At 49.6% G+C, this 27,281-nt stretch overlaps 1 protein-coding gene across 1 annotated transcript in view; it reads left to right on the top strand.

Moving 5' to 3' along the window:
- CMTM4 (CKLF like MARVEL transmembrane domain containing 4) overlaps nt 1–26,911 on the top strand; it is an 81,939-nt gene extending 55,028 nt beyond the window's left edge. Inside the window, exons 2-4 of the mRNA XM_029050754.2 lie at nt 8,455–8,631; nt 19,606–19,704; nt 20,317–26,911. Of these exons, the coding sequence (XP_028906587.1) occupies nt 8,455–8,631; nt 19,606–19,704; nt 20,317–20,481 (441 nt within the window). The 3' untranslated portion in view covers nt 20,482–26,911. The remainder of the gene's footprint in view (nt 1–8,454; nt 8,632–19,605; nt 19,705–20,316) is intronic.
- Nucleotides 26,912–27,281: the final 370 nt, after the last annotated feature.

The raw sequence follows: 27,281 nt of genomic DNA, 5'->3' as shown, positions 1-27,281 counted from the left end.
CAGGTTCATTCAATCAATCATATTTATTGAGTGCTTACTGTGTGCAGAGCACTGTACTAAGCACGTGGGAGAGTATGATACAACAATTCTCCCCTGATTAAACTGTTCTCCGATTAGACTGTGAGCCCATCATTGGGCAGGGATTGTCTCTATCTGTTGCTGAATTATACATTCCAAGCACTTAGTACAGTGCTCTGCACATAGTAAGCACTCAATAAATACTATTGAATGAATGAATGAACAATAAACAGGCACATTCACTGCCTACAACAAGCTTGCAGTCTAGAAAGTTTTTAGTCTGGGGGCTGTTCAGATAGAATACAGTACCTGAGCTCTGAGCCTTTCGGCATACGCACCACAGTAATAATCGGGGTGTTTTCCATCAAATGATTTTTTGAAGGGTTGGATTCAGTGTTATCACCCTTATGTTAGTCTAGGGAGGAAACCATGGTGCATGGGTGATATGCCAAGAAAGGCACAACCTGTGGTTCTTGGTTAGTGCTGACTGAGCCACAAAATGGCCAGGTGCTTCACGCATCACTGGATCCAACTCTTGAAGTTGAATCAATTGATCAATAGCATTTTTTGAGCTCTGACTGCACAGAGCATTGTCCTAAGCATCCCCTCTTCAGTCCCCTACTGAGAGCTCACCTCCTCCAGAAAGCCTTCCCAGACTGAGCCCTCCCTTCCCCTCTTCCCCTCCTCCCCTCCCCATCGCCCCAACTCCCTCCCTCTGCTCTACCCCCTTCCCCTCCCCACAGAACTTGTGTATATTTGTATATATTATTTATTACTCTATTTTATTAATGATGTGTATATATTTATGATTCTGTTTATCTATTTTGATGGCACTGATGCCTGACTACTTGGTTTTTTTGCTGTCTCCCCCTTTTATTCATTCATTTTTTAGTATTTATTGAGCGCTTACTATGTGCAGAGCACTGTACTAAGCACCTGGAATGTTCAATTCAGCAACAGATAGAGACAATCCCTGCCCAATGAAGGGCTCACAATCTAATCGGGGGAGACAGACAGCAGAGCAAAACGGAATGAAACAAAAACAAGACAACATTATCACGATAAGTAGAATCAAGGGGATGCACACCTCATTAACAAAATAAATAGGGTAATAAATAATATATACAAATGAGCACAGTGCTGAGGGGAAGGGAAGGGGGGAAGGGGAGGAGCAGAGGGTGGGGTGGGGAGGGGAAGGGAAAGGGGAGCAGAGGGAAAGGGGATGGAGGGGAAGGGGACTGTGACTTTTAGACTGAGCCCATTGTTGGGTAGGGATTGTCTCTATCTGTTGCCGAATTGTACATTCCAATCACTTAGTACAGTGCTCTGCACACAGTAAGTGCTCAATAAATACGATTGAATGAATGAATCCATGAATACAGTAGGGTTAGGAGTTCAGTCTCTCAGGGGAGACACACCAACATCGTATAGTGTTCTCAAGAAGTGGGTGGCTCTTTCTGAGCAAAAGCTTCATGAGGAATGAGAGACAAGGTGTAAAAAAAGTAAACAGCCCCAGGAGAACACAAGAAAGTACAGCTTTTTTTTTTTTGGTTGGCACTGTGGGTCGCACGTTGGCCTTTCCAGCTGCACAAACACATACAGGTGAATTCCATCATCATTGGTGTCTTCGTCAAATGTGGACAACTGTAAATGCAGAAGTAATGTGGCTTAGTGGAAAGAGCAGGGGCCTGGGAGTCAGAAGAACCTGGGTTTTAATCCCAACTCTGCCACTTGTCTGCTGTGTGACCTTGGACAAGTCACTTCACTTCTCTGTACTTCAGTTCCCTCATCTACAAAATGGGAATTCAATACCAGTTCTCCCTCCTACTTAGACTGTGAGTGCCAGGTGGGACCTGATTATCTTGTATCTACCCCAGTGCTTGACACACAGGAAGTGCTTAATAGATACCATAATATATGATTATATGCTTTGCACACAGCAAGTGCTCAATAAATATGATTGAATAAATGAATGAATATATGATGTATTCTGTTTTATATAATCTAGTAATATATATACTGTATGTTGATTATATAACCACTATAGGACACACATATATATAATAATGATTATAATGATGGTATTAGTTAAGTGCTTACTATGTACCAAGCACTGGTCTAAGCGCTGGGGTAGATACAGGGTAATCAGATTGTCCCACGTGGGTTTACAGTCTTAATCCCCATTTTACAGATGAGGTAACTGGGGCCCAATGAAGTTAAGTGATTTGCCCCAAGTCACACCGCTGACAAGTGGCAGAGCTGGGATTAAAACCCACGACCTCTGACTCCAAAGCCCGTGCTCTTTTCCACTAAGCCCGCTGTTTGATTATGTATAAAACCAAAAGGCCAAGACTTCTGTTAAGTGTTTAAATTTTGCCTTGTCAGTACCTTTGCTAGGCAGTAGTTCTAACAAGAGCACCTGGCATCATTTTTTTGTCCCTCCAGATACTGCTGGGCTGTGAGGCCTGTGGAGGCCTTGTCTCCTGGGTCTGAGTCTTGGCCTTGAGTGGGACCTCATACTTGTTTTTAGGGGTGGGCAGGTGTCGTGTCTACCAACTCTATTGTGTTATCCTCTGCCAAGCATTAAGTACCATGCTCTACACACAGTAAGTGCTCAGTAAATAACATTGATTGATTGGTGGTTCGTTAAATTGGCAGATTGCTGGGAGATGAGGGACTCCTCCCAGACAGAGTAAAGGACAGGAGCTAGCTTGCGCAGTGTGAGTTTTCCGCAAAAGGCTTTGATTTCATCCTGAAATATTCATGAGTTGTTTCAAAGTGGAAAAAGCATCAGTTCTTAACTGTTGCTGTTAATTAGTTTGGAGAAATCCAGGAAGATGGAAAAGCATTTTGAATGGTGGCTATAGTTTTGTATATCAGTGAGTCACCAGCAAGCCACTTCACTTCTCTGTGCCTCAGTTACCTCATCTGTAAAATGGGAATTAAGACTGTGAGCTCCACTAAGGACAAGCTGATTACCTTGTGTCTACCCCAGCGCTTAGAACAGTGCTTGGCACATAATAAGCGCTTAACAAATACCATTATTATTGTTATTATTATTATTATCATCAGTATATTGCCATTTTTGCTTAATCGTCGATATTTCCCTGGGCAAGAAGTAGAGAAGAGCAAAGGTTGTTTGGTCCTTAAAGATAAAAGTACTCCCTCCACACTTCCAATTCTGCCCTTCTTCCTTGGCTAATAAAAGGTCAGTATCAAGCACCTGGCAGAGATATAACGGCTACCTTACTGCTACAGGCTCTTGTTATATCCCGGCTAGACTACTGTGTCAGCCTTCTCTCTGATCTCCCTTCCTCCTCTCTGGCCCCGCTCTGGTCTATTCTTCACTCTGCTGCCCAGCTCATCGTGCTGCAGAAACGATCTGGGCATGTCACTCCCCTTCTTAAATGCCTCCAGTGGTTGCCTATCAACCTCCGCTCCAAACAAAAACTCCTCACTCTAGGCTTCAAGGCTCTACATCACCTTGCCCCTTCCTACCTCTCCTCCCTTCTCTCTTTCTACCGCTCACCCTGCACCCTCCGCTCCTCTGCCGCCTGCCTCCTCACCGTCCCTCGGTTTCGCCTGTCCCGCCGTCGACCCCTGGGCCCCGTCCTCCCGCGGTCCCGGAATGCCCTCCCTTGCCCTCCCTCCTCACCTCCGACAATCTAATTCTCTTCCCCTCTTCGAATCCCAACTTAAAACTCACCTCCTCCAAGAGGCCTTCCCAGACTGAGCTCCCCCCTTTTTCCCTCTGCTCCCTCTACCCCCCCTTCACCTTTCCGCAGCTAAACCCTCTTCTCCCCCCTTTCCCTCTCCTCCTCCCCCTCTCCCATCCCACCCCCTCGGCACTGTACTCATCCGCTCGACTGTATATATCTTTATCACCCTATTTGTTTTGTTTATTTTGTTTAATGAGATGTACATCACCCTGATTCTATTTAGTTGCCATTGTTTTTATGAGATGTTCTTCCCCTTGACTCTATTTATTGCCATTGTTCTTGTCTGCCTGTCTTCCCCAATTAGACTGTAAACCCGTCAAACGGCAGGGACTGTCTCTATCTGTTGCCTACTTGTTCATTCCAAGCGCTTAGTACAGTGCTCTGCACATAGTAAGCGCTCAATAAATACTATTGAATGAATGAATGAATATATTCAACTCACTTTTTGAAGTGAACATAACCAAACGTATTAGGAGTAATTTTGGCTGTGACCCACATCTTCAGGTAGAGTAATGCACAAATGATTAGAAAAGTGTTTTCAGGTCTTGTGTACCCACGAATGAAGTGAATGGACTTTGCCTTCTATTGTAATGAGAGCCAAATTTTGCAGTGTGCTTTCTTGGGACATATGGGGCCAGGAGGGACAGGTGTTTGTAGCTGAGGGCTCTGAACCTCTTTGGTGACTTGAAAACTGACACCTAGGACTGAACCAGTCATTGAACCTTCCTGCCTCAGTAGACCCGGGCAGTGAAAATGGAGATGAGGAGGGATACGCAATTCCAAAGCAGTGTGGGTCCGAAGCAGTGTGGGGAAGCCTATTCAAATTGTTTGCAAAGTGCTTTGGAGATCCTTATGCAAAATGGTTCGTGTAAGCCAAGGCCAAAAATTCAGTTAAGGCTCCCTGCTCAATCCACCCAGATGACTCTGTCAGTGAATTCAGTAAGACCCAGATTGGCATTGCTTCATTCATAAGTAATTCAGTAATTTCCATGCAGTGCAGTGACTTTCTATTTTAGTTTCAATTCATCAATGGGGTTTATGCAGGCTGACTTTATGCAGGCTGACTGTGTGCAGAGCACTGTATTACTTGGGAAAGTACAATACAACAGAGTTGGTAGACACGATCTCCACCCTTAAGAAGTTTACAGTTCATCCATCTCAGTTTGAGGCTGGAAGCTCCCAGTGTCACATTGTCCTGAGGTAACTGATGGTCCAAGCTGGGCTAGGTCTCACACATATTAGAGAGACAGGACCAAGCCTTTTTCAAAAGCTTCAGATCTGGAATTGACCCTTTCCTTGGGTGGGAAACCTCTCCTATGGGATAGCAGTCACTCACCTGGTGACATCAGCTGGGGCCTGGCCAATTCCAGGGGAAAATTTGGGCAAGGAGGCGGGGGGTGGGAAAGAGAAAGGAAACCCCAGAGCCACCAGTCAGTTAGCCAGTCAGTCGAATCAACCAGTGGTATGTATTGAGTACCTACCTTGTGCCCAGAACTGTGCTAAGTGCTGGGAAGAGTACCACAGAGGTTGATATTAGGGACTTGTGGGCCAGAAGGGGTGCAAACTCCCCATTAGGGTTTGCAGGGAGGCGGTGCGTGGGACTGGTGTTAGCCCGCAAGGCTAGGGTGCACTCCAGAGTAGGACTGGTGGATGGCAGGCCCACTCTGGAGTGGCCCAGGGCAGCAGAACCCTGGGTTCTGAGAGCCAGGGGCCCCTTGGAGTTAAGCTAGGTACCAGTTCCAGAGCGGGGAGGGGCAGTTTCTCCTGGCTCTAGTGGAAGATTATCTTGAACAACTGCTGTTGTGGTGGGAGCCTTTAACCAAGCCAATGCTGGATCTTTGGCCATAACCCACAACTGTGCCTGAATGAGCTGTGTGGGGAACCTGCACTATTGGAAACTCACTATCACAGGGGCTCGGTTAGGAAAAGGTGGGGGGAGGTGGTAGAGGAGGGTTGGCAGCCCCCAAGCCTCAGTAATCACAGCAGCAACACGTCCTTCGAGTGCAGGACTGGCTAGCTGAACTCCGAAGACTTCCTGCACCGTGCCGGAGTTGGGGGGGACCAGATAGAAGAGTCTGGGGTTGGCGGTGGCCTGTGGCCGAGGCCTCCAGGCGTGTTTGCCCAGAGCCCCAAGGAGGTTCCCAGCTACAAAGTGCTTAGGATGCTCCAAACAGTGACTGGAAACAATGCAGATTGTCTTAGGCAAACATCCTCTGGCAGCTGGGCTGTTGTACAAGGTAAGAATTGCTGTCTGCTCGTAAATCTGTCTGGATGAGAAGGTAACTGACATGTGACCAAGCAGCAGCCATAGGCCTCTTGGGGAAAAGAAGGTTAGCTGGAGCAGAAGAAAAAGACTCCATTTGCTGTAGAATAATTGCAAGGTATAAAGAGCAGTCTGTCAAGGTATTCAGTTCCTCTTGGATCACTCTGGTAGATGAAAATAAGTTTGTAGGAGTTTCAGTCGATCGGTGGTATTTTTTGAGCATTTACTGTGTGCAGAGCACGATATTAAGCACTTGTACTAAGAGTTTGGGGAAGTGGAGAAAGGCAGATATAATTATTCCCATCTTACAGAGGAAGAAAATGAGGCCCAGAGAGGGGCAATGCCTTGTCTAAGGTCACACAGCAGGCCAGGCCAGTGATTCCCAGTCCTGTGCACTTTCCACTAGCCAATTGGGCTTCCATTATGCAGAGGAGATCAGGGTTGGCTGGGTTGTTTTGTATTGTGCCGTACTTTCCAAGCGCTGAGAACAGTGCTCTGTGCACAGTAAGTGCTCAATAAATGCAATTGAATGAATGATAAAATTCACCTGTTGTAGTGTTTTGGCATACTATCTTAGGTACTTGGGGACTGCAAATGGATAATCGGTCAGTCTGGTTGAGGTGCCTGAATGAAGTGGAACCATTTTTTAAGACATTGAGCTCAGGTTAATGAACAAATCAGCCACGCTTCTGGCCACCCTCCTTCCCTCCCATCAGGGTACAGGGAGTCAAGCGTTCCTGCCGACCCCTCATTCAGGGAAACTCATGCAAAAAGGGCGTGCCACCACCTTACATCTGCATTCAAGCCACTTCCTACCAACTCTGTAAGATTGTACTCTCCCAAGCACTTAGTAGAGTGTTCTGCATGCAGTAAGCTCTCCATAAATACCATTGACTCATTGATTTGATCGATTCCTCCCAACATAGCTGCATGCGTGCACACAGTCACCGCCTCTGACACCGTCGTGCACCTTTGCACGGTCACTGTGGTTGACACTCCGACGCTGCTGCATCCTGGATCTGGACAGACAAGCAGGATTGGATGAACGTGCCCAGATTGTGCCATTGGGTTCTAGCCAGAGGGTGGAATGAAGCAGCGTGAAAACCCATGCGTTGAGGGAGTGTTTTGCCTTAGCCGCGGGTCCCGCGGGTCCTGAGCTTGTGAGCCAGGTTAGAGCAGGCCGAGACCTATCAATCAGCCAGTCGGTGGTATTTATTGAGTGCTTACTGTGTGCAGAGCACTGTACTAAGCGCTTGGGAAAGAACAGTACAATAGAGTTGGTAGACATGATCCCTGCCCACCAGGAGTTTACAAGAAGCAGTATTGCCTAGTGGAAAGATCACAGGCCTGAAGGTCAGAGGACTTGGATTCTAATCCCGGCCCCACCACTTGTCTGCCATGTGACCTTGAGCAATTCACTTCACTGTGCCTCAGTTCCCTCATCTGCAGAATGGGGATTATGACTGTAATCCCCCCACATCTAGACTGTAAACTTGTTGTGGACAGGAAATATCTGTTTATTGTGTTGTATTCTCCTAAGCGTTTAGTACAGTGCTCCGCACACAGTAAGTGCTCAATAAATACAATTGAATGAATGAATGACTGTGAACCCCGTGTGGGACAGGGACTCTGTCCAACCTGATTATCTTGTATCTATCCCAGCACTTAGTACGGCGTCTGGCACATAGTAAGCTCTTAAATACTGCAGTTGTTATTACGGTCTAGAGGGGACCTGGTGGGATTAGGGCTAGGCTCAGACACCCCTTCCTTAGGTTCTCCCCTCCCCTCCCTCGTTTAGGACACTGGCAGCTAGAGCTTGGTAGCCGGGACCCCCTGGGTGTGCCCAAATGTGCTCCCTGAAGAGCAGCATTTCCTCTGGAAGAGCAGGCTGGCCTGCAGCTGGCCCAGACTCAGCTCCAGGCCAGGCTTCGGTTAGTTGGTGGGGGCTGGGCCGAAGAATGTCAGCCTGCCCAGGCTCCTTCTAAGCATGACATTGACACTTTTTGAGTAAGATGGGACCGTAAATAGAGTAGTGCCTTTTGGGGTTCTCACTTGTCTAAAATGGGTCATGAAATTAATTGTTTGCTATGGTTCCCCCTTTATTTTCTTCTGCCTCTTCTCTTCCCCCTATTATGCCCACCTCCCCAGCCCCTCACCACCACCCACCTCCTGGACGGAGTATTGACTCCCACAGTGATTATTATCCCGAAGGCATGGTTTTCATCTCTGCACTATGAGGTGAAGGTAACCTAGAAAGCTATTGTTTGAGGTGGTTGTTGTGTTGGGTAGTTTGCAGAAATCGGGGACTGGAATGGGGAGTGTCACCTGGGGTCCAGTGACCCCAGCAATCAGTGTTAATTGCCTTTGGATTGGGCGGTTGCAGAAACATCTCTAGATATTGTGGAAATGTGGCCCTCTACCTAGATCTGTGCTTCCCTTTGTTTCTCTTCTCAGGTTTTGGCACTGATGGCATTTGTCTGCATAGAGACCATCATGGCGTGTTCCCCTTGCGAAGGCCTCTATTTCTTTGAGTTTGTGAGCTGCAGTGCGTTTGTAGTTACTGGACTTTTGCTCCTCATGTTCAGTCTCAATCTGCACACAAGGATACCCCAGATCAACTGGAACCTGACAGTGAGTACAAGAACGTGGCTTGCATGTTGCCACGGCGTCGCCTGCCTCCTACGGAAACTGTTAAGAGGCCAGTTTGATGTGATTTCTGACGTATATCCGGGTGACTCTTTTTTTAATAACTGATCATTTCAAGTAGAATTGATGAACCGTTGCCTAATTACACCAGGCGTTTTAATCTTTTCTAAGAAACCTGTCCTCCTGTAGTCACAAGGTTTCATCTGAAGTACGCCCCTCCTCCCCACCTTTAAGAAAATCCCCCAGCGCCGAGGGAATGGAACAGCTGAGCCGGTGCCGAAGCACTGTCGCCGCCGGCTTCCCAGAGAGCGTGTCTGCTGTTCAGCTTGTCACAGCCACCCTGGCCCCAGGGAGCCGGTGGCGGCAGCAGTAGGACTCGTGTCTGTTTGCAATAAGGTGTAACTTTGCTTATGTCATGTGAGCAACTCTACTCAGCAGAGCGGCTGATAATTTAAAGTTTTCTGGGGAGGGATAGACAACAGAATCAGTGTCTCTGCTTCCTATCTGAGTGGCTCATGCCAACGGCATTTACAACAAGGGGGTTGTGGGACCCGGGCACTCCGGGGCCACCGGGCAGAGGGACTTTGCGGTCGTGGTCGTCGCGGCATATGTATTAACTGGAACAATTCTGAGTGGAATAATTTCTCCTACTTCTTCCTACCCCAAGTGGTCTTTATTGGTTTTTGGTTCGGTTTTTCATTTCCCGGAACGATGTGGGATAGACTCTGCCTCTCCTTGCTGGTCCCATTTCCTGGCTCGACACGGCTCCTCTCTGCTCCTTTGGTAGGCGCTTGCCCATGTCTCGCTGTCTGGGGCCTCTGAAGTAAATGCTTGCCATCTTCCTGCCGAGTCTTGCGGTTTCACCAGGCTCCCTGGAACTCGGCCGGGAGTCCAGGTGGAAAACCTCGTTGCCCATCTCGCTTAGGGGAAATTCTGTGATATTTCCAAGGCCCCAGCAATCAAGGTGAAGCAGAAGCAGCAGCCGCAGCAGTAGCCACAGCAGCAAAAGGGACTCAACTGCTCGACAGATGTATCATGCTTGATGCTAGGCCCCACTCCTGCCTTTGCCCCAAACTCTGCCCTTGTTCCCAAGCTTAATTTCCCCCCAACTTGGTCCTGTGATCCTTCCCTCCTGCCTCTGGACCTTTCCTGAGCTTTTCTGCCTCCAGGGGAGTCTGTTGTTTCACATCCCATTCCGGAGATCATGGGGCAAATCCTATCTTTTCAGAACAGTTTTCCCTAAATCCACCCACTCTCCAAGCCACAGCATAAGCTGTGCCCCCATCCCCCAACTGTGCTATTTATGCAAATTTGGATGCTCTTTCTGGTAAAGACTGGTTAAGGATTATTATTATTACATTCATTGAATACTTACCCTGTGCCAAACACTTTGCTCAGTGCTGGAGGAGATTATCAAATCAGACACAGTCCCCATCCCACACAGAGCTAAGAGGGAGGGAGAGCAGGGATTTTATCTATATTATACAGATGGGGAAACTGAAGCCCAGAGAGGTTCAGTGATTTGCCCAAGGTCACACTGTAAGCCAGGGACGGAGCTGGGACTAGAACACAGGTCTCCACTGGGCCACACTGCTTCCCCAGCGTAGACTTCAGGGCTCTCTTAAAGTGAGGCTTTCAGGGGCCACTTTCCTGGAGACCTGCCTCTGGGCTCCTTTCACTGAACTTAGATGCAACTCCCTCTCTTCTTGCCACCTTCCACCTCTCTAGCAGAGCTGAGAGGGGGTTGCCTGGGGCTGGGCCCCAATTTTCACCACTACCTCTTTCCCAAGAAAGCCCCACTCATGTAATAATAATAATCATAGTATTTGTTCAGCGCTTACCATACTAAACACGGGGTAGATTAAAGATGATCAGGTTGGACACAGTCCCTGTCCCACATGGGGCTCATAGTCACAGGGATTGAATCGCCATTTTCTAGATGTGGAAACTGAGGCACCAAGAAGTGATTTGCCCAAGATCCCCCACAGCAGGTAAGTGGCAGAGCCAGAATTAGAACCCAGGTCAGTCAGTCGATCGTATTTATTGAGCACTTACTGTGTACAGAACACTGTACTAAGCGCTTAGGTAAGTACAATATAACAATAAACTGGACACATTCCTTGCCCACAAAGAACTTACAGTCTAGAGGGGGAGACAGACATTAATATAAATAAATTGCAGATATGTACATAACTGCTTTGGAGGGAGGGAGGATGAGTAAAGGGAGCAAGTCCGGGTGATGCAGAAGGGAGTTAAAGAAAAGGAAAAGAGGACTTAGGGAAGGCCTCTTGGAGGAGATGTGCCTTCAGTAAGGCTTTGAAGTGGGATATAAAGAGGGAGGGCATTCCAGGGCAGAGGCAGAACGTGGGCGAGGGGTCAGTGGCAAGATATACCAAATTGAGGTACAGTGAGAAGGTTAGCTATAGAGGAGCTAAGTGTGCGGGCTGAGTTGTAGGAGAGTAGCAAGATGAGGTAGGAAGGGGCAAGGTGATTGGTTCTTTAAAGCCAATGGTATGGAATTTCTGTTTGTTGAGGAGGTGGGTGGGCAACCAATCACTGGAGGTTCTTGAGGAATAGAGAAACATGTCCTGAGCATCTTTGTAGGAAAATAATCTGGGCAGCAGTGAAGTCTGGATTGGAGTGGGGAGAGACAGGAGGTTGGAAGGTCATTGAGGAGGCTGATACAGTAATCAAGGTGGGATAGGAGAAGAGATTGATGTTCTAAGTGCTGGAGAGGATACAAGGTGATCAGGTTGTCCCACATGGGGCTCACAGTCTTAATCCCCATTTTACAGATGAGGTAACTGAGGCACAGAGAAGTGAAGTGACTTGCCCAAAGTCACACAGCTGACAAGCGGCTCAGTTGGGATTTGAATCCATGACCTCTGACTCCCAAGCCCGGGCTCTTTCCACTGAGCCACGGGACATGGTAGCAGTTTGGATGGCGAGGAAGGGGTAGATTTTAGTGATGTCGTGAAGATCGAACCTACAGTGTTTAGGGATGGATTGAGTTTGTGGGTTGAATGAGAGAGAGGTCCTCCAACTCCCAGGCCTGGGTTCTTTCCACTAGGTTGCCACACTGCTGGGGGATGTGGTCAGGAAGGGATTGGGAAAAGCAACAAGGAGCACGTGGACCCCTCCACCGCGTGCCCCCTCCTCTTTCCACAGACCCAGTCACTCTCCATCACAGCCATCCCTTCCTTCATATCAGTTCTCCCTTTCCCCTTCCACCGAGGCTGAAGGAGGAAGGAGAAGGTGGCAGTGATGGTTGGGTCCATCTCCCTAGGCCACCCTGCAGTCCTCTCCCCTCCTCTACCCGCCTACCTGCTGAGGCCAGCCCCACTGTAGGGGCCGGGGGAGCGGCTCCAGCTCCTCCTTGGGCCCCATCATCAGGAGGCAGAAAGAATAGTAATGATGCTATTTGTTAAGCTCTTACTATGTGCCAACCTCTGTTCTAAGCGTTGTTCTATAGTGATGCTCTCCATATCCTGGACCAGGTCAGGTTTGAGATCTTGTCTGGGCACGGCTCTAATATTTATGCATTCAAGGAACATGTATCCACCAGCAGCTGGGCTGCCAGTTTTTCATTTTGAGCGTAAAGGTGGGTCTTTGAGCAGGGAGGAAGAGGAAGGGGAAATCGGGAGGGAAGGAAGAGGAAGACAGAGGTTCAGGTGCTGTGCTATTCCTTCTTTTCCTGCACTGCTGCTTTCAGGTCTTTGGGTGCAGGCAGCTTGGGAGAGAAGCCGGGGAAGGCAATGCTTGGGGACTGTCCCATGCAGAAGGGCCTGAAGAGCCGGTTCCCCTTACCCTAGCCCTGAATTCTTGCTGAGATGGGTCATCCACCTGCTTTGCCCCATCCTGAGAAGCCAAGGATGCTACCTCATGAGTGCTGTGTGTGGTTTGCAGTCATTAGGCCACAGCCATTGTAGACATAGGTCCTTGCTCAGATGGGTGATCCGGCCTCCTGGGACTCTGGACGGGCCAGGGCAGGGGAAGCTGCCTGCTCTCGGCCCCAGTGAAAACCCAAGACATGGCGGCGGCATCCCTCTCCTCCCATCCCCCTCTCCTCACCATCCTCAATCAATCCATCAATCAGTGGTATTTATTTAGTGCTTACCATATGCAGAGGACTTAAAAAAAATGGTATTTGTTAAGCACTTACTGTGTTTCAAGCTCTTTTCTAAGCACCGGGGTAGATACAAGTTAATCAAGCCAGACACATTCCCTGTGCCATATGGGACTCACAATCTAAGTGGGACAGAGGAGAGGAATTGAATCCCCATTTTACAGTTGAGGATCCTTGCTCACAAGGAGCTTAGAGTTTATAGAGGAAGACAGATATTGAAATAAATTATAGCTAGGGCAAGTGGCAGAGTGTGAGGATATATAAGCTCATTTTGGGCAGGGAACGTTTTTAACTACTCTGTTATATTGTATTCTCCCATGTGCTTAGTAAAGTGCTCTGTACTCAGTAAATGCTCAATTAAATATGATTGATTGACTGATGCGTACATAAGTGCTGTAAGGCTGGGATAAGTATCAAAATCTACCCTTACGGTACACAGCCAAGTACCTAGGTGACACAGGGTAAGGCAGGTGGGGGAAGTGACAGGGAAGGCCTATTGGAGAAGGTGTGATTTTAGGAAGGTTTTGAAGGTGAGGAGAGTGGTGGACTGTCAGATGTGAAGCAGGAGGGAGTTGGCGGCCCAAGGAAGAATATGAACAATAGAGCACAGACCTGGGAGTCAGAAGGTTCTGGGTAATCCTGGCTCCGCCACTTGTCTGCTGTGTGACCTTGAGTTAGTTAATGTACTTCCCTGTACCTTAGTTACCTCATCTATAAAATGGGGATTAAGACGGTGAGCCCCATTGGGACAGGGACCGTGTCCAACCCGATTTGCTTGTATTCACCACAACGTTTAGTACAGTGCCTGACACATAGTAGGCACTTAAATACCATAGTTATTATTAATTATTAAGATTGAGGCACAGAGGGTAGGTTGATGCCGGAGGAGCTGGGTTGTAGTAGGAGATCAGTGAGGTGAGGTAGGAGGGTGAGAGCTGATTGAGTGCCTTAAAACTGTTGGTAAGGAGTTTCTGTTTGATGTGGAGGTGGGAGGGCAACCATTAGAGGTTTCTGAGGAATAGGAAGATATGGACTGAGCGGTTTTTCAGAAAAATGATCTGGGCAGCAAAGTGAAGTTTATACTGGAGCGGAGAGAGACAGGAGGTCGGGAGGTAGCAAAGTGAAGTTTATACTGGAGTGGAGAGAGACAGGAGGTCGGGAGGTCAGCCAGGAAGTTGATGCAGTAGTCAAGGTAGGATATAAGAGTAATGTTGGTATTTGTTAAGCGCTTACTATGTGCCGAGTACAGTTCTAAGCACTGGGGTAGATACAGGGTAATCAGGTTGTCCTGTGTGAGGCTCACAGTCTGAATCCCCATTTTACAGATGTAACTGAGGCACCGAGAAATTAAATGACTTGCCCAAGGTCACACAGCTGACAGGTGGCGCAGCCGGGATTAGAACCCATGACGTCTGACTCCTAAGCCTGGGCTCTTTCCACTGAGCCAATGTTATGGTGTGGAATATGGTAGCAATTTGGATGGAGAAGAAAGGGGGGATTTTAGTGATCCTGTGAAGGTAGAACTGAAAGGATTTTGTGGCAGGTTGAATGAAGGAAATGAGTTGAGGATAATGCCAAGGTTAGGGGTTTGTGAGACAGGGAAGATGGTGGTGCTGTCTACACTGTTGGGAACGTCACGGGGAGGACAGCTTTTCGCTGAGAATATGAGGAATTCTGTTTTGGACATATTCATTTGAAGGTGTTGGCTGGACATCCAAGTAGAGCTGTCTTGAGGCAAGAGAAAATGTGAGACTGAAGAGAAGGGGAGAGAGCAAGGCTGGAAGGGAAGATTTGGGAATCATCCACTTTTTTAGGAGGTAGTTGAAACTTGACTCTATTGCCATTGTTCCTGTCTGCCTGTCTCCCCCAGTTAGACTGTAAGCCCGTCAAAGGGCAGGGACTGTCTCTATCTGTTACCGATTTGTACATTCCAAGTGCTTAGTCCAGTGCTCTGCACATAGTAAGCGCTCAATAAATACTATTGAATGAATGAATGAATGAACTGTGGAAGCAAATGATTTCTCCAAGGTAGCAGGCGTAGATGGCAGTACTTATTTAAATATTCTTTCACTCTACAATTTCCCCTATCTGTAATCTACGTATTGCCTGTCTCCCCCTGTAGAGAGTGGGCAGGGAGGAATCCTGTCAACTACCTCAGTTGAATTATACTTTCCCAAGCACATAATACAGTGCTCAGCACACAGTAAGTGTTCAATAAATACCATTGATTGATAAAGTTCATGTGTTTTACTTGTATTGCATGTTTCCCTATTGTACAGCCCAGTGCTCTGCATCCCATAGGTACTCAATAAATGATGTGAATATGTTTGTTGAATCTTCCTCCTTCTAGTTTTCTCCTTTCTTTGCCCTTTTTTTAATCAACTCACATTTGATTTTTGCCCAATTGTCTTTTCTCTCCATCCTGTGTTTCTTGTTCTTATTCTTTACTCCCTTCACCTTCCCTTATCTTGAGTTTTTCCTTTCCCGTCCCCATACCTGATGAAATTGTACTCTGCTGTCAAGTGAGAAACTGGCACCAGTCTTGGGATCTCCCATTCCCGAGGGGGCGGGGGTTATGGAGGGGGCTTGGGGAAAGGACAGCAGCTGCCCTTTTTTGAACTCCGTTGTCCTGCCCCTGGGGTTTTGGCAGGGGGAGAATTCAGGACTTGAACACCTTGCTTGGAGGTGATTTTTCCCATGAGAATGATAAATTGAGAAGCAGTGTGCAGGACAGGGAGTCAGGAGACCTGGATACTAATCCTCACTCCTCCACTCACCTGTGGTGTGACCTCGGGCAAATCGCTTCACTTCTCTGGGCCTCAGTTTCCTCTTCTTAAAATGGGGATGAAATCAAGCACTCAGTACAGTGCTCTGCACACAGTAAGCGCTCAATAAGTATAATTGAATGAATGAATCCCTGTTCTCCCTCCCGCTTTGACTGTGAGCCCCATGTGGGACAGGGACTGTATCTGATAGATTATCCTGGATCTACCCTAGGATTTCATTCATTCAATCATATTTATTGAGCGCTTACTGTGTGCAGAGCACTGTACTAAGCACTTGGAATGTACAATTCGGCAACAGATAGAGACGATCCCTGCCCAACAACGGGCTCACAGTCTGAAAGGGGGAGACAGCAAAACAAAACAACTTGTCAAGCATCAATGCCATCAAAAAGATAAATAGAATCATAGACATATACACATCATTAACACAGTGTTGGGCACATAATAAGTGTTGAACAAATACCACCATTATTATTCTTGTTAATAACTATTTACTGTCCTTAGATTGCAAACACCTCCAGGGCAGGTCTGTGTCTTTTTCTTGCATGTCTTCTAGGAGCTGGTATAGCACTCTGCACCCAGTAGCCACTCAGTTGCTGCTGTGGCGACGACTACTGCTGCTGCTGCTGTTGATCATGGCGATACAGGAGGCAGGACAAGATGTACTCTCTTTGAAGAGCCAATTTCGATTCTACTTTTCTGTAATTTGGGTCTTGTTGCATGTGGGCCATGGCTGAGTGACCATGAACCACATTCCCTGGGTCTTGCCTGATGGAAAGATATTTTTAAAGCAGATTAGTCACTCGGCACGTCAGTTGCCAGTGGGGTCAGGCAAGCTGCAAATGGAAAATTTGCCACCTCTGTCATCGTCGTTGCGTACACAGGCAGTAGCCCATCTGTGTGTGAATTTTAAGCCCTGCCTTGTCTGTCCGTCTGCACTTTTGAGAGAGCTTGGGCCCCTGAGGGGCTTGTGTGGCGAGGTGTGCCTGGCGCCTCATGGCCCTTAGCTTAGGGATTGTGGAGGGGGAGTGGGTCCGGACGATCGCCATGCAGTTGTGCCACACACCTCTGCTCCAGGTGCAGCCATGCATCGTTCCCGGTCTGCATCCCGCTTCAGTTTTCAGGGTGAACATTTCAGTGTCTCTCATTTTTATTTCCTCCCGTTCCCCAGCAATCGGTGCCTGTCGCTCTAATTAGAGGCAGGGGAGGGACTGCGATTGATGGGGGGCCTGTGGAGGAAAGGGAAAAGAAGATTGCATCAGCAAAGAGATGAGAAGCATTCCATTTGTTTGCCCCAGAGACCCTCTGGGAGGAAAGGAAAGTTCCCCTGGCCTTTTGTCAGGTCGGTGTTGCAGAGTGGCAGGTGGGGCGAGGGCCCTGGGGAAAGTGTACCAGAGGAATGACCCTTCCCTCTGACCGGGCCGGCAAGGGATGAGTCCGACTGGGAATGCTCGGAGAGCTGGGCTTGAGACCTTGGGATGCGCAACCTGACAGGCGTCTGTCTGACTGAGAGACTCTTCTAGGAAGTGACATCACCCCCAGACTCCTGGGACCTTCTACTGTTTGGCTGGGCCAGAGTGATCAGATCTGCTCTGGGCAAACCGAGCGGAAATTTGAAAAGATGGCCCAGCCCCGGAGTTTTAACCGCAGGCATGAGAGCCATAGGGGACTTGCTTTATCAGTCCATCAGTCGGTCAGCAGTGCCTCCGAAGCGCAAAGTACTTGGGAGATTACATCGTTCAGCTAGTGGTATTGGATTGAGCACTTCTTGTGTGCAGAGCACTGGACTAAGTACTTGGGAGAGGACAATAAAATAGAAACAAAACACATGTTGCTTGCTCTCAAGGAGCTCAAAATTGAATGTGGAGGCAAACCCATAATCAGTTATGGGAAAGCAGAGTGGTCTAGTGGATAGAGCACGGGCCTGAGAGTCAGAAGGACCTGGGTTCTGATCCTGGCAGCTCCACCACTCGTGGACTCTGTGACCTCGAGCAAGTCACTTGACTTCTCTGTGCCTCAGTGACCTCATCTGGAAAATGGAGATTAAGACTGTGAGCCCCATGTGGGATAGGGACTGTGTCCAACCTGATTACTCTGTATCTGTCCCAGCACTTAGAACAGTGCCTGCCACATAGTAAGCAAATTCCATAAAAATACCAAATGCCATAAAAAAACCCCAAAATTGGACTGAAGTAGTAGTAGAGTATGTTCAATGAACAGAAGTGGTGAGTTGGCAGATGGGAGGCTGGAACCTGGCAGAGGAGGGATTTCAGGAGGGTGCTGGAGTTGGGGAGAGCGGTGCTCTAGCAGATGCCAGTGGAGAGGGGAGAACAAGGCACAGTGAGGGCTTGGAAACGAGGAGAGTATGAGCTGGGGCGGAGTGGAAGATGAGTGAGGTAAGATAGGAGGGGGAGAGGAGCTGATTGAGAGCTTTAAAGCTGACGGTCAGGTGTTTCCGCTTGATTCAGAGAGAAAGGGGCAACAAACCAGGGCATTTGTTGAACTCTTTGTGGTGACTTCCTGGCTCTGCGTACCAGGAATGAGAAGGAATTTTCCAGGAGAAAAGGGTCTCCCACCACTGCTGGGGAGAAACCCTGTCGAGGGGGGCAGGATCCCCGGAAGCAATGGTCAGAACGTGGGGGCCGGCTGTCACTGTTCTGCCCGGGGCCAGTCCCGGTGGCGCAGGGAGGAGCCCGAGGACTGTTCCTCCGACGGGGCTAGATGCTGATTTGGTCGTGACTGAATTGTAGTTTTGCTGTACTCTCCCCCACCTACCCTCTTTTAGACTGGGAGCCCCAATGTCTGGCTCGGTGTCCTTGTATCATCCCCCAGCATTTAGTACACAACCTGGCACAGAGTCAGGGTGTAGCAGCTATGAGAAATACTACTAATTAAGGCTTAAGTCTGCATGGGACCAGTGAGCCTAATGTTAGCCACTTATTGTGCCATTCTGGGGACAGTCTCTGCCCCAGCTCCATCTCAGAGTCACTTCTCTTGCTTCAGTTCTCTCATCTGCAAAATGGGGGTTTTCTCCCTCCTACTTAATCTCTGAGCCCCATGTGGGACCTGATTATCCTCTATCTATCCCAGAACTTATTCCAATGCTCATCACCTAGTAAGCACTTAAGAAATACCACAGTTATATCTGGCTGGGGGCAGGTGGGAACTGGTGGAAGCGGGGTAAATGTACTCCTTTCCTCCCTTCCCAGCTTGGCTTCAGATCCTCCTTTCACATCCTCTACCCTCCTGAGCTCTTATCACTTGCCATGATCAATGCTTTGCATTTTGAATTGTGTTCAGAGTTGCACTGCAGAAGGCTCAAAAGGTTCTCCTCTCTCTGATCATACCTGCCTTTCATCCCCATTTACTGCCCATCCCTGTCGCAGGCTATGAACCCTTGGGTTTGGTGAGCAGAATGAGACCTTTCCCCAGGGGAGCCTCCTGCCCGCAGCGTCCCCACCCACCTCTAGCTCGGCCAGTCTCTGAGCTGTTAACCCCAGCTTCTTAACCATGTATAGGCTCTTTATACCCTCCACCCCCGGCCCAACTGCTGCCAAGGGCAGGGGCTGGGTCTCTCTGACTGACTCAAAGTAGTGGATAACTTTGTCAGCTGGTGAACTGCTGACACTTTTTAAAACAGTCGCATGTTCATTGTCCATCCGTTGGCCCTTGGGCCGAAGCAGCAAGCCTCGGAAGAGCGGCCGAGCGCGCTGATGGGGCTCAGTTGGGAGTCCCGGCTGGTGGGCCTCCGTTTCTCTGAGGCCCGCCACTGCCAGCAGCAGTCCTCCCTTGCTCTGCCGCTCCAGGACCGGTTACATTAAATCCTGGTGAAACCCATTGCCAGTTGAGTTCACCTGGCACCACAAGCTGCTGCTGATGCTGCTGCGGTGGCCTTCTCTGGGGCAACAGTCGCCACCGTGGCAGAAAGGCGAAGATAGGTCATAGGCGAATTGGATACTGTGTGTGGTTCTTGTTCGGAGTGTTCTCCGTTGGAGAGCAGAAGCGGGATGGCTCTTTCAAGTTCCTCCCATTTTTATTTTTCCATAGGATTTGGTCAACACTGGACTCAGCACCTTCTTCTTCTTCATTGCTTCTATAGTGCTGGCTGCTTTAAACCATAAAGCCGGAGCAGAGATTGCTGCTGTGGTAAGGATGTTTCCGGACCCGAGAGAGCAGAATGCCAAGGGGGCTGTTCCGGCCCCCTCCGCCCCTGCCCCCCGCCCGCTCCCCGCCCCATCCCCCTCCACCTCGGCTCATTTCTCCTTCCTCTTTGGAAGGCAAGGGACACCTTTGCTGACGGTTTCCCCATCGGGACCTCCTGCAGTCCACTCCGGGCTATAGCCACCACCGCTATGTCGAGCTGAGGGCCAGGGGACAGAGTAGTCAATCAGCTCTTCTGGGAGGCTGAGTCTTCGGTCAGGGGCGAGGGGGGACCAACAGCGGCTGCTGAGAATTGGCTCTGGTCGACGAAATGCTTATTCGGAAGACCATCTCCTTCCCTTGGGATTTTTAATCCTGACACATCCGAGCCCCTAAGTGAGAGGGAGACAAGACCCCTGTGCTGTAAGGTGTGTGGAGATGATTGAATGAGGAGCCCGTCACCCTGCATTGGACAGATGCCCCCACATTTCTACAGTTGTGGGGAACCCAGCTTTAGCCACCGAGGCTGCTGGGAGGGGTTGGGCTAGCCCTGCCCAGACACTGGTAGGAGGAAGGGTGTGATATGCCTGGGGAACTGACTCTGAATGTTTTCTTTAGATATTTGGCTTCTTGGCGACAGCAGTGTATGCCGTGAATACATTCTTAGCTGTGCAAAAGTGGAGAATGAGCATCCGTCAGCAGAACACCAATGATTACATTCGTGCGCGAACAGAGTCAAGAGACGTGGACCCCCGTCCCGAGATACAGCGTTTGGATGCGTGAGAGGGAGCGTTCAAACAGGGCGGCCACAAAGGAGAGAAGTCCTCTTCCTCCTCCCCTCCACCACCTCCTCCTCCTCCTCCTTTTCTTCCTCTGTCTCGCCTCCTCATCCTCCTCCTCTCCTCGTCCTCCCCTTCCTCTCCCTCCTCTCCCTCCTCCTCCTCCTCTTTCTTCCCCCTTTGCCTTCTGCCGTCTCCTGATGTCATTGCTCCCATTCTTTCATCAAGCCAGATCCATATCACCGAGTAAAGTGTCATCCTCTGGAAAAGAGCAACTCTCCATGCCATGGGCTGTTCAAAAAAACCCGGGCCCTGTCGCCCGAGGCCCCAGGCTGTGGAAGCCGCTGCTCTGGAGCAGTCCCATGTGGTTCTGGGGCATTTGGTCAGTTGCCCGCTGGCAGGCCATTCACTGCTGCTTTGGGGGTTTTCCCGCCCTGCTCTCGACAGCAAATGGCTTTCCCCTGAAACTACCTGGTGCTTCAGTGTTCACTGGGAAGGTGGGTGGAGAACTGCATTCTGTTGGTCGATGGGTTGGTTGGGGTAGGAAGCAAGGAGCTAAGTGGTACCGAGGGCAGCCCGTTGGGACCCATTCCCCAGTGTTCCCCAGGCCAACCTGCAGCCCCTCCCCAGACTGCACATGTCTTTCAACCCTGGGCATTGTGGCAGAAGCCAGAGGCTGAAATTGAGGGTCTTGGCAACCTGAGCTGAAGTGTCAGCCAAGACTTGAGGTGGGTAGTGGAGGGGGGCCTCTGCAGAGCTGAAGGCCTGATGCTTTCTAGAGAAGAAGCACAGTGTGAATCTGTTGTCCTTCCCAGGCCTTTAGTTCAGCGCAGCGTGTTCAGGAGGCGCTCAATAGGCAGCCCTGCTACTGCTGCCATGGGCTGGTCAAAGCAGTAAACTGAGAGGCAAGAGGGCTGTTCTCATCCCTGGCTCCAGCAGGAAATCACCAAGTCACCTTGAGCAAATGACTTCTCGTTCTTGGTCCCAGGGCCTCCCCTTGGTATAATGAGATTGAACGATCATTTTCACATTCCTACCTCTCCTGGGTATTGTGAGGATATATGGGAAAGCATCTGGAAAGCAACCTCCTCTCTTTAGGCAAGAGGAATTCCTAAAGTCCAAAACACAAATGAGCGTTGCTAAGCTATGACCCCCGCTGACAACGGAGTAGCATTTTGTGTGTGTGGTGTGTGCACGTGTGTGCATGCACACGCCTGCACATGAGCCTTTAAATGCCCAAAAAGTCCAATGCCCAAATTCACAGAATTTGGTTGAAGTTTGAGAAGATTTGAGAATTGGCATAGCCCCCGAAGTTGATCCTTGTGTGCTTTCCAAGGAGATGTTTTAGATTCCAGAAGTACATGAGAGGACGCGCATGGTATGTGTGGACGGATGTATGTTTGGGGGGGGTGGGGGGCGTTTTTCCTTCTGCTTCATGCCAGTTGATGGGAAACCAAATCTAGTCATTTGGTGACTGACAACCGGACGGTCATATACCACACTACTCTCTTCCCCTGTACTGAAGATGGAGGGGGAAGGACATGCAATTTGTCTTCTTAGGTTTTGCTTTTTGCAGTGTTTTAATGTTTACAAACAGCTATTTAGTTAGAAAATTCTGAGATAGCCCGCATCGAGGGAACAGCCCTGCCGGGCGGAGGGGAACTTGAATTTTGCAATAACCTGCGCAGAGCCCCTGGGATCATGGTAGTACGTGTATGTATGTGTATATATATATATATATATATATATGTATATATATATATATATGTGTGTGTGTGCATGTGTGCGTGTGTGTGTGTATTCCAACATACATGTATCTAAAATGTGGCATTTAGTTTTTTGCAGATTTTATTGAATGTGTAGTAGTTCACACCATGGGGTTCCCAAATACCACCATCAGTGTGCTGGATTTTAAATGAAATGTGTGGCTATACTGTATTTGAAAATGAAATCTGAGCTATGCTGTGCTGCCTTCAGAGTTATAGAAGACAGTCTTGTTCCAGTGTCTATTAGAGCTGTGAGTTGTTCTGATCGAATGAGTAAGGACCAAGTAGCCGCCCAAATGGGGTGGTGGAATCTGCGAGACCCAGTTTCTCTTTCTACTGGAGGGGCACGAATTCCTTGCAAGAGGAGGTGGGGCCTTAGTGGACAACAGCCAGGACTGGTAACCAGAGCAGCCCCGGTTCCCAATCCTGGCCCGGGATGTGGGTGATGCTGAAAGAGGAGTTGGCCATTGAGAGTCGGTGGTCGGGGGAATGGGAGGGAGGAGGTAGAAGACCTTAGACCTGTAGCCTTGGTCACAGCGCGTTCGGTTTCAAACGGGATGCTTCAGCGTTTGCTGTGTGAATTCTGAGACTGTGGCAAGGGAAGGTGGGGGTGGGTGGAGGGGGCAGGTCTTTGATCCATGGCTTTGGGCACGGAATGAGCTGCCTCAAATGGGACTGCTAGGTGGGGGAGTTTGTGGTCAATAGAGCTGAGGTTAATGCCCCCCCACCCCCACCCCCCTTCATACCCGGACTTTGCATCTCAGAGCATATATTGCATCCTGGCCAGGTCTTGAGCAGAAAACATGGCTGGGGATGAGGGGAGAAGGGAGGAGGGGAAATAGAGTCAGGCAAGTGAGTCAAAATGTGTGTCATGTGGTCGAGATATTGGATTGGTAAAAGGAAGGCCTGTAAGCCTTGATGGACCATTGCCTCCAGGCTGGCCCAGGCTCATTCAGCTCATTGCAAATTCGAGGCCATAAAAGGCCAAATAATCGGCCATTTTGAGGGGTCATAGAGTAACCAGGGAGATACATTAGCTTGTACCCACCTGACATTCCCTAGTGGGTTCAGTTTGGCTTTGTAATTGGCTGGTTAAGAGGCAGAAAGGCTAGTGTGGCCATCTCCCCTTGGGATCCAGCCTGGTACTTTGGTGTAGAGTGGCCTGCACTTGTGCACGACCCACAGAAGTTCTTCACGAGAGAGGTGACCACCTTCTGTGCCCAGGATTGGTGCTGGGGCTGGGGCTTCACTTGGATTGGAAAATCATCTGAAGTTCAGAGCAGCATATGAGCATCGTGCATGCTGAAACTCATTTTCCGAAAAAAGCGATATAGCTTAAAATAACGTGTCTCCCTTTTGTAATGTTTCCATGTCATTTCTGGACCAAAGATCATTTAAATTTTTTTATATGATCAAGAGGCCTTTGAATTGCTTTTTTTTTTGTGACCACCCCCGCAGTCCCTTGAAGGGGTAGATTTGGCTTTAGGGTGCTGGAATTTCAGAATCAATGTGGACCGTGGTCAGCTGGCCACTGCATTTTGAAGAAAGAGCTCGCACTCCCCCTCTTGGATATTTTCAAAACAAAGTGGCCCCGGAGGATAATTTTCCTTCCCCTTATCCCTATCCATTTCCTGCCTCAATAGCCATTCTTTCTTCATCTTCAGTCACGCTTCCTCATGGAGGATACGGGAAGCAGAAACAGGCAGGACTCGGTTTTTTTAATGGTATTTGTTAAGCGCTTACTATGTGTCAAGCAGTGTTCTAAGCGCTGAGGGAGATTCTAGTTAATCAGGTTGGACACAATCCCTGTCCCACATGGGGCTTGCAGTTTGAGGAGGAGAAAGGTGCAAGAGGACACTGATGCAAACCCCTTCAGTGGGACTGGTTTGAAAGTGAATCCGGTGTCCAGGGACGCTGAGGGAATGAGCCCCCCTGCTGGGCACTCAGCCACTCACTCACGCGTCCTCCCCGCCCCTGGCCCCCCCACCGCCCACTTTGGCGCGGCCAAGGCGTCCAGCTCTCTGCCCATCACATCAGCTGGACTAGAAACCCACCCAGGTGTACCGTGCCCTTCCCAAATGCTTTCCTGAGGCGAGAGCACAGCTGGCCGCAACTGAGAAACAAAGAAAGCAGAAACGTGAGGGCCATGCCATTTGCAGTCAACCAGCCACCTGCTGGGATTGGAAACTCCCTCAAAGTCACCAGCTCCTTCACTGCCTCGAGCCTGGGCTCTTATGCCATCTGACAGTTGGCCCCCATCTTTTCTAGGATACTAGAGGGGGTCCCGCCTTTACTCCTTAGCCCAGCCACAGCTGGCGGCTGTAGGGACTGCCTGAGAAGAAATGGGAGGCCTGGGGAGAAACGCCCTGAGAGGAGGTATAAACCCCTTGTGAGCCCATCTCAGACTGTTTGGTGTCTGGGCCCCCTTTGCGATCTTACGTAAGACTAGCGAGCGGGAACTTCACTCAACCTCCCTCCACTGAACCTTCGAGGTGGCTGTGATGGATGAATGAGTGGATGGATGAATGGAAAGAATTTCAGCTTTATAGCTTCTCTTCTTCCTCCTCCTTCACATCTTCCTTTTCCTCTCCTTTTTAGAAACAGACCTGCTGAAATGTTCCATTGTCTTTTTTGCCTGATTTACAGCTGGTCGGTCCAAGTCTGTCCTCCCAATAGCCAAGCCTGTTAGAGGGGAGCGGGGAGGAGAGAGATAGTTGCCTCTCACAGATTGAAGACATAACTCTTTTGCAGGAAGGTCAGAACTTGAGCATTTGAGAGGGTGAGGCCCCTGTTTCGATCCATCTGTTGGTGAGAAAACCCCCTCGGATTGCAAGGCAGCTCAGGAGGGTGTGGCTCACGGCAGGCTTGGACTCTGGCTGGACCGCGAACCCTGTCTGACCTCCCATTTTCCATCCCCTTTCTCACAGCCCTTCCCGGGGCCCCTGGGCTTCTCTGGGGAGATGATGCAGGCGAATGATCGGGGCTGAGACTGTTCACTGGCCGGGACCACCCATGGTGGGGATGGGACGGGGGCAGGCCTAGGCCAGGGGCCGAGGTGGCGTCCTGCCGATCCAACTCGCTCGGCTCAGATCAGCCAAAGTTCAGCCCTGTGACTGCTGCTTCCCTGTGGGATGCTTCTTGCCTTGGGTCACTCAGGATGACCGTTCCAGGCCAGAGGAATGAGGCTGCGGTCCCACTCTGCAGTAGCACCGTGAGCCATTCGGCAACTCTTCCGTGTTGGACTCTGGGGAGGGCGAGGGAGGCCCAGTCTGGCCACCGGTCTCCGGGGTCGAAACTGTACCTGTTCAAGGGCACCCCCAGGAGAAGCAGTGAAACTATTTATTAGTCCGTGTATTGCTCTGTGTGTGTGTGTGTGTATGTATCTGTTTTGAATCATTGGTGATTCATCTGTATTTTGAGCAAATATCAAGTAACTACTTCACCTTTGGTGCCTTCCATGTGTCTTAGAAGCACTTGTCACTCGTGCAGATTGAAAAAAAGTGACAACATATTGTTCCAGTGACACTATTTTTGTAGCGTGGTGGTTGTAGCTTGCCTACTGCTTTCAGTGATGCCTGCTTAAACATTCAGTGCTTTCTGGTCTGAGCACGAAGGAGTGTGTGTGAGGAGTTGATGAGGAAGGCCCACCTCACTCTCTCCGGTTCAGCAGTCGGACTGCTTGAGGAGGTTCCTGGGCAAACGGCTCGGGCCGTTAGAGTCCATCGGACATTTGGGGGCATTTGAGGACCCACCCGGGCAAGTCCCTCCAGCTAAGAATGGGGCTACCCTTTAGGGGTCAGATGTCTTGTTCTTCTGTCAGCTTTTTCACTCTCGTTATTTCCCCCTTCCCCACTGACACCCCCACCACTTGAAATTCCATGTTCACCATTCTTCCGACTTCTCCTTTCCCAGCTCTTTCCAGGTTTCTGGACCAGACGAAACAGAGCTTGACTTTACTTGGACAGCACCGTAGGTTCCGCTTTTATTTTTCCTTCCTGCAATGGAGCTGGGCTGTTTTGCCAAGGAATAACCTTGCTTCCTGTAGGCAGGAATGTATCTTGTGTGTGTGTGGTCCTGTCCCGAGCACTTAGTCTAGTGTGCAGGTCCCCCAGTGGGCACTCAATAAATACCTTCATTTCTACTGCTAGTGACTAACATGTTAAATGCAGAGGTGGAAGGAAGGCAGAATGGTCTGGAATAGCCTGGAACTTTCCAGACAGGGTGCCGTAAAACAGAAAGTGCCCATGACCCTGTTCCACCTGGAACTGTTTTTACAGCAAATGTGGTATTTTTGGTGAGAGTGAGGGGGCGGGGGTTTCGGGGCTGAACTGAACTGCCTGGACCGGGCACTCCACGATGACCTAGGGGCAAGTCTGCCCCTCACTGGCGTGAGTCAAGAAGCATACACGGGCCTGGTGTGGCACCGGCCCGAGTCTGGAGCCCGGCTGCAAGGTCCCAGGCGGCCAGTTGACAGCCAGCGGCCTGTCTGTGCCCATGGTGACCTGCACAGGGCGGGGCTGGAAGTGCCACTCCTGGATGGGGGTGGGGGTGGTCAGGAAGGCCAGCCTAAACTCTTGCTGCTCCCGTCCTGCCCGAAGGACGGGGTCTCTGTCATTCATTCGTTCAATAGTATTTATTGAGCGCTTACTATGTGCAGAGCACTGTACTAAGCGCTTGGAATGTACAATTCAGCAACAGATAGCGACAATCCCTGCCCAGTGACAGGCTCACAGTCTAATCGGAGGTATAATAATAATAATAATAATAATGGCATTTGTTGAGCGCTTACTATGTGCAAATCACTGTTCTAAGTGCTGGGGGGGAATACAAGGTGATCAGGTTGTCCCACGTGGGGCTCACAGTCTTAATCCCCATTTTAGGATGAGGTAACTGAGGCACAGAGAAGTTAAGTGACTTGCCCAAAGTCACATGGCCCCAGGACCCGTGGGTTCCCCCAACCCACCCTCACCGAGCTGCAGCTCCCTGTTGTAAAGATGTTTTGGGAAAGTTTTATATTTGTTTAAAATTTTGCATTCAA

The sequence above is a fragment of the Ornithorhynchus anatinus genome, chromosome X1 (genome assembly GCF_004115215.2).
Source record: "Ornithorhynchus anatinus isolate Pmale09 chromosome X1, mOrnAna1.pri.v4, whole genome shotgun sequence".
In the NCBI taxonomy this organism is placed as follows: Eukaryota; Metazoa; Chordata; class Mammalia; order Monotremata; family Ornithorhynchidae; genus Ornithorhynchus; species Ornithorhynchus anatinus.
Note: the sequence above shows the minus strand (reverse complement) of the source record. Positions and strands in the feature narration are given on the sequence as shown.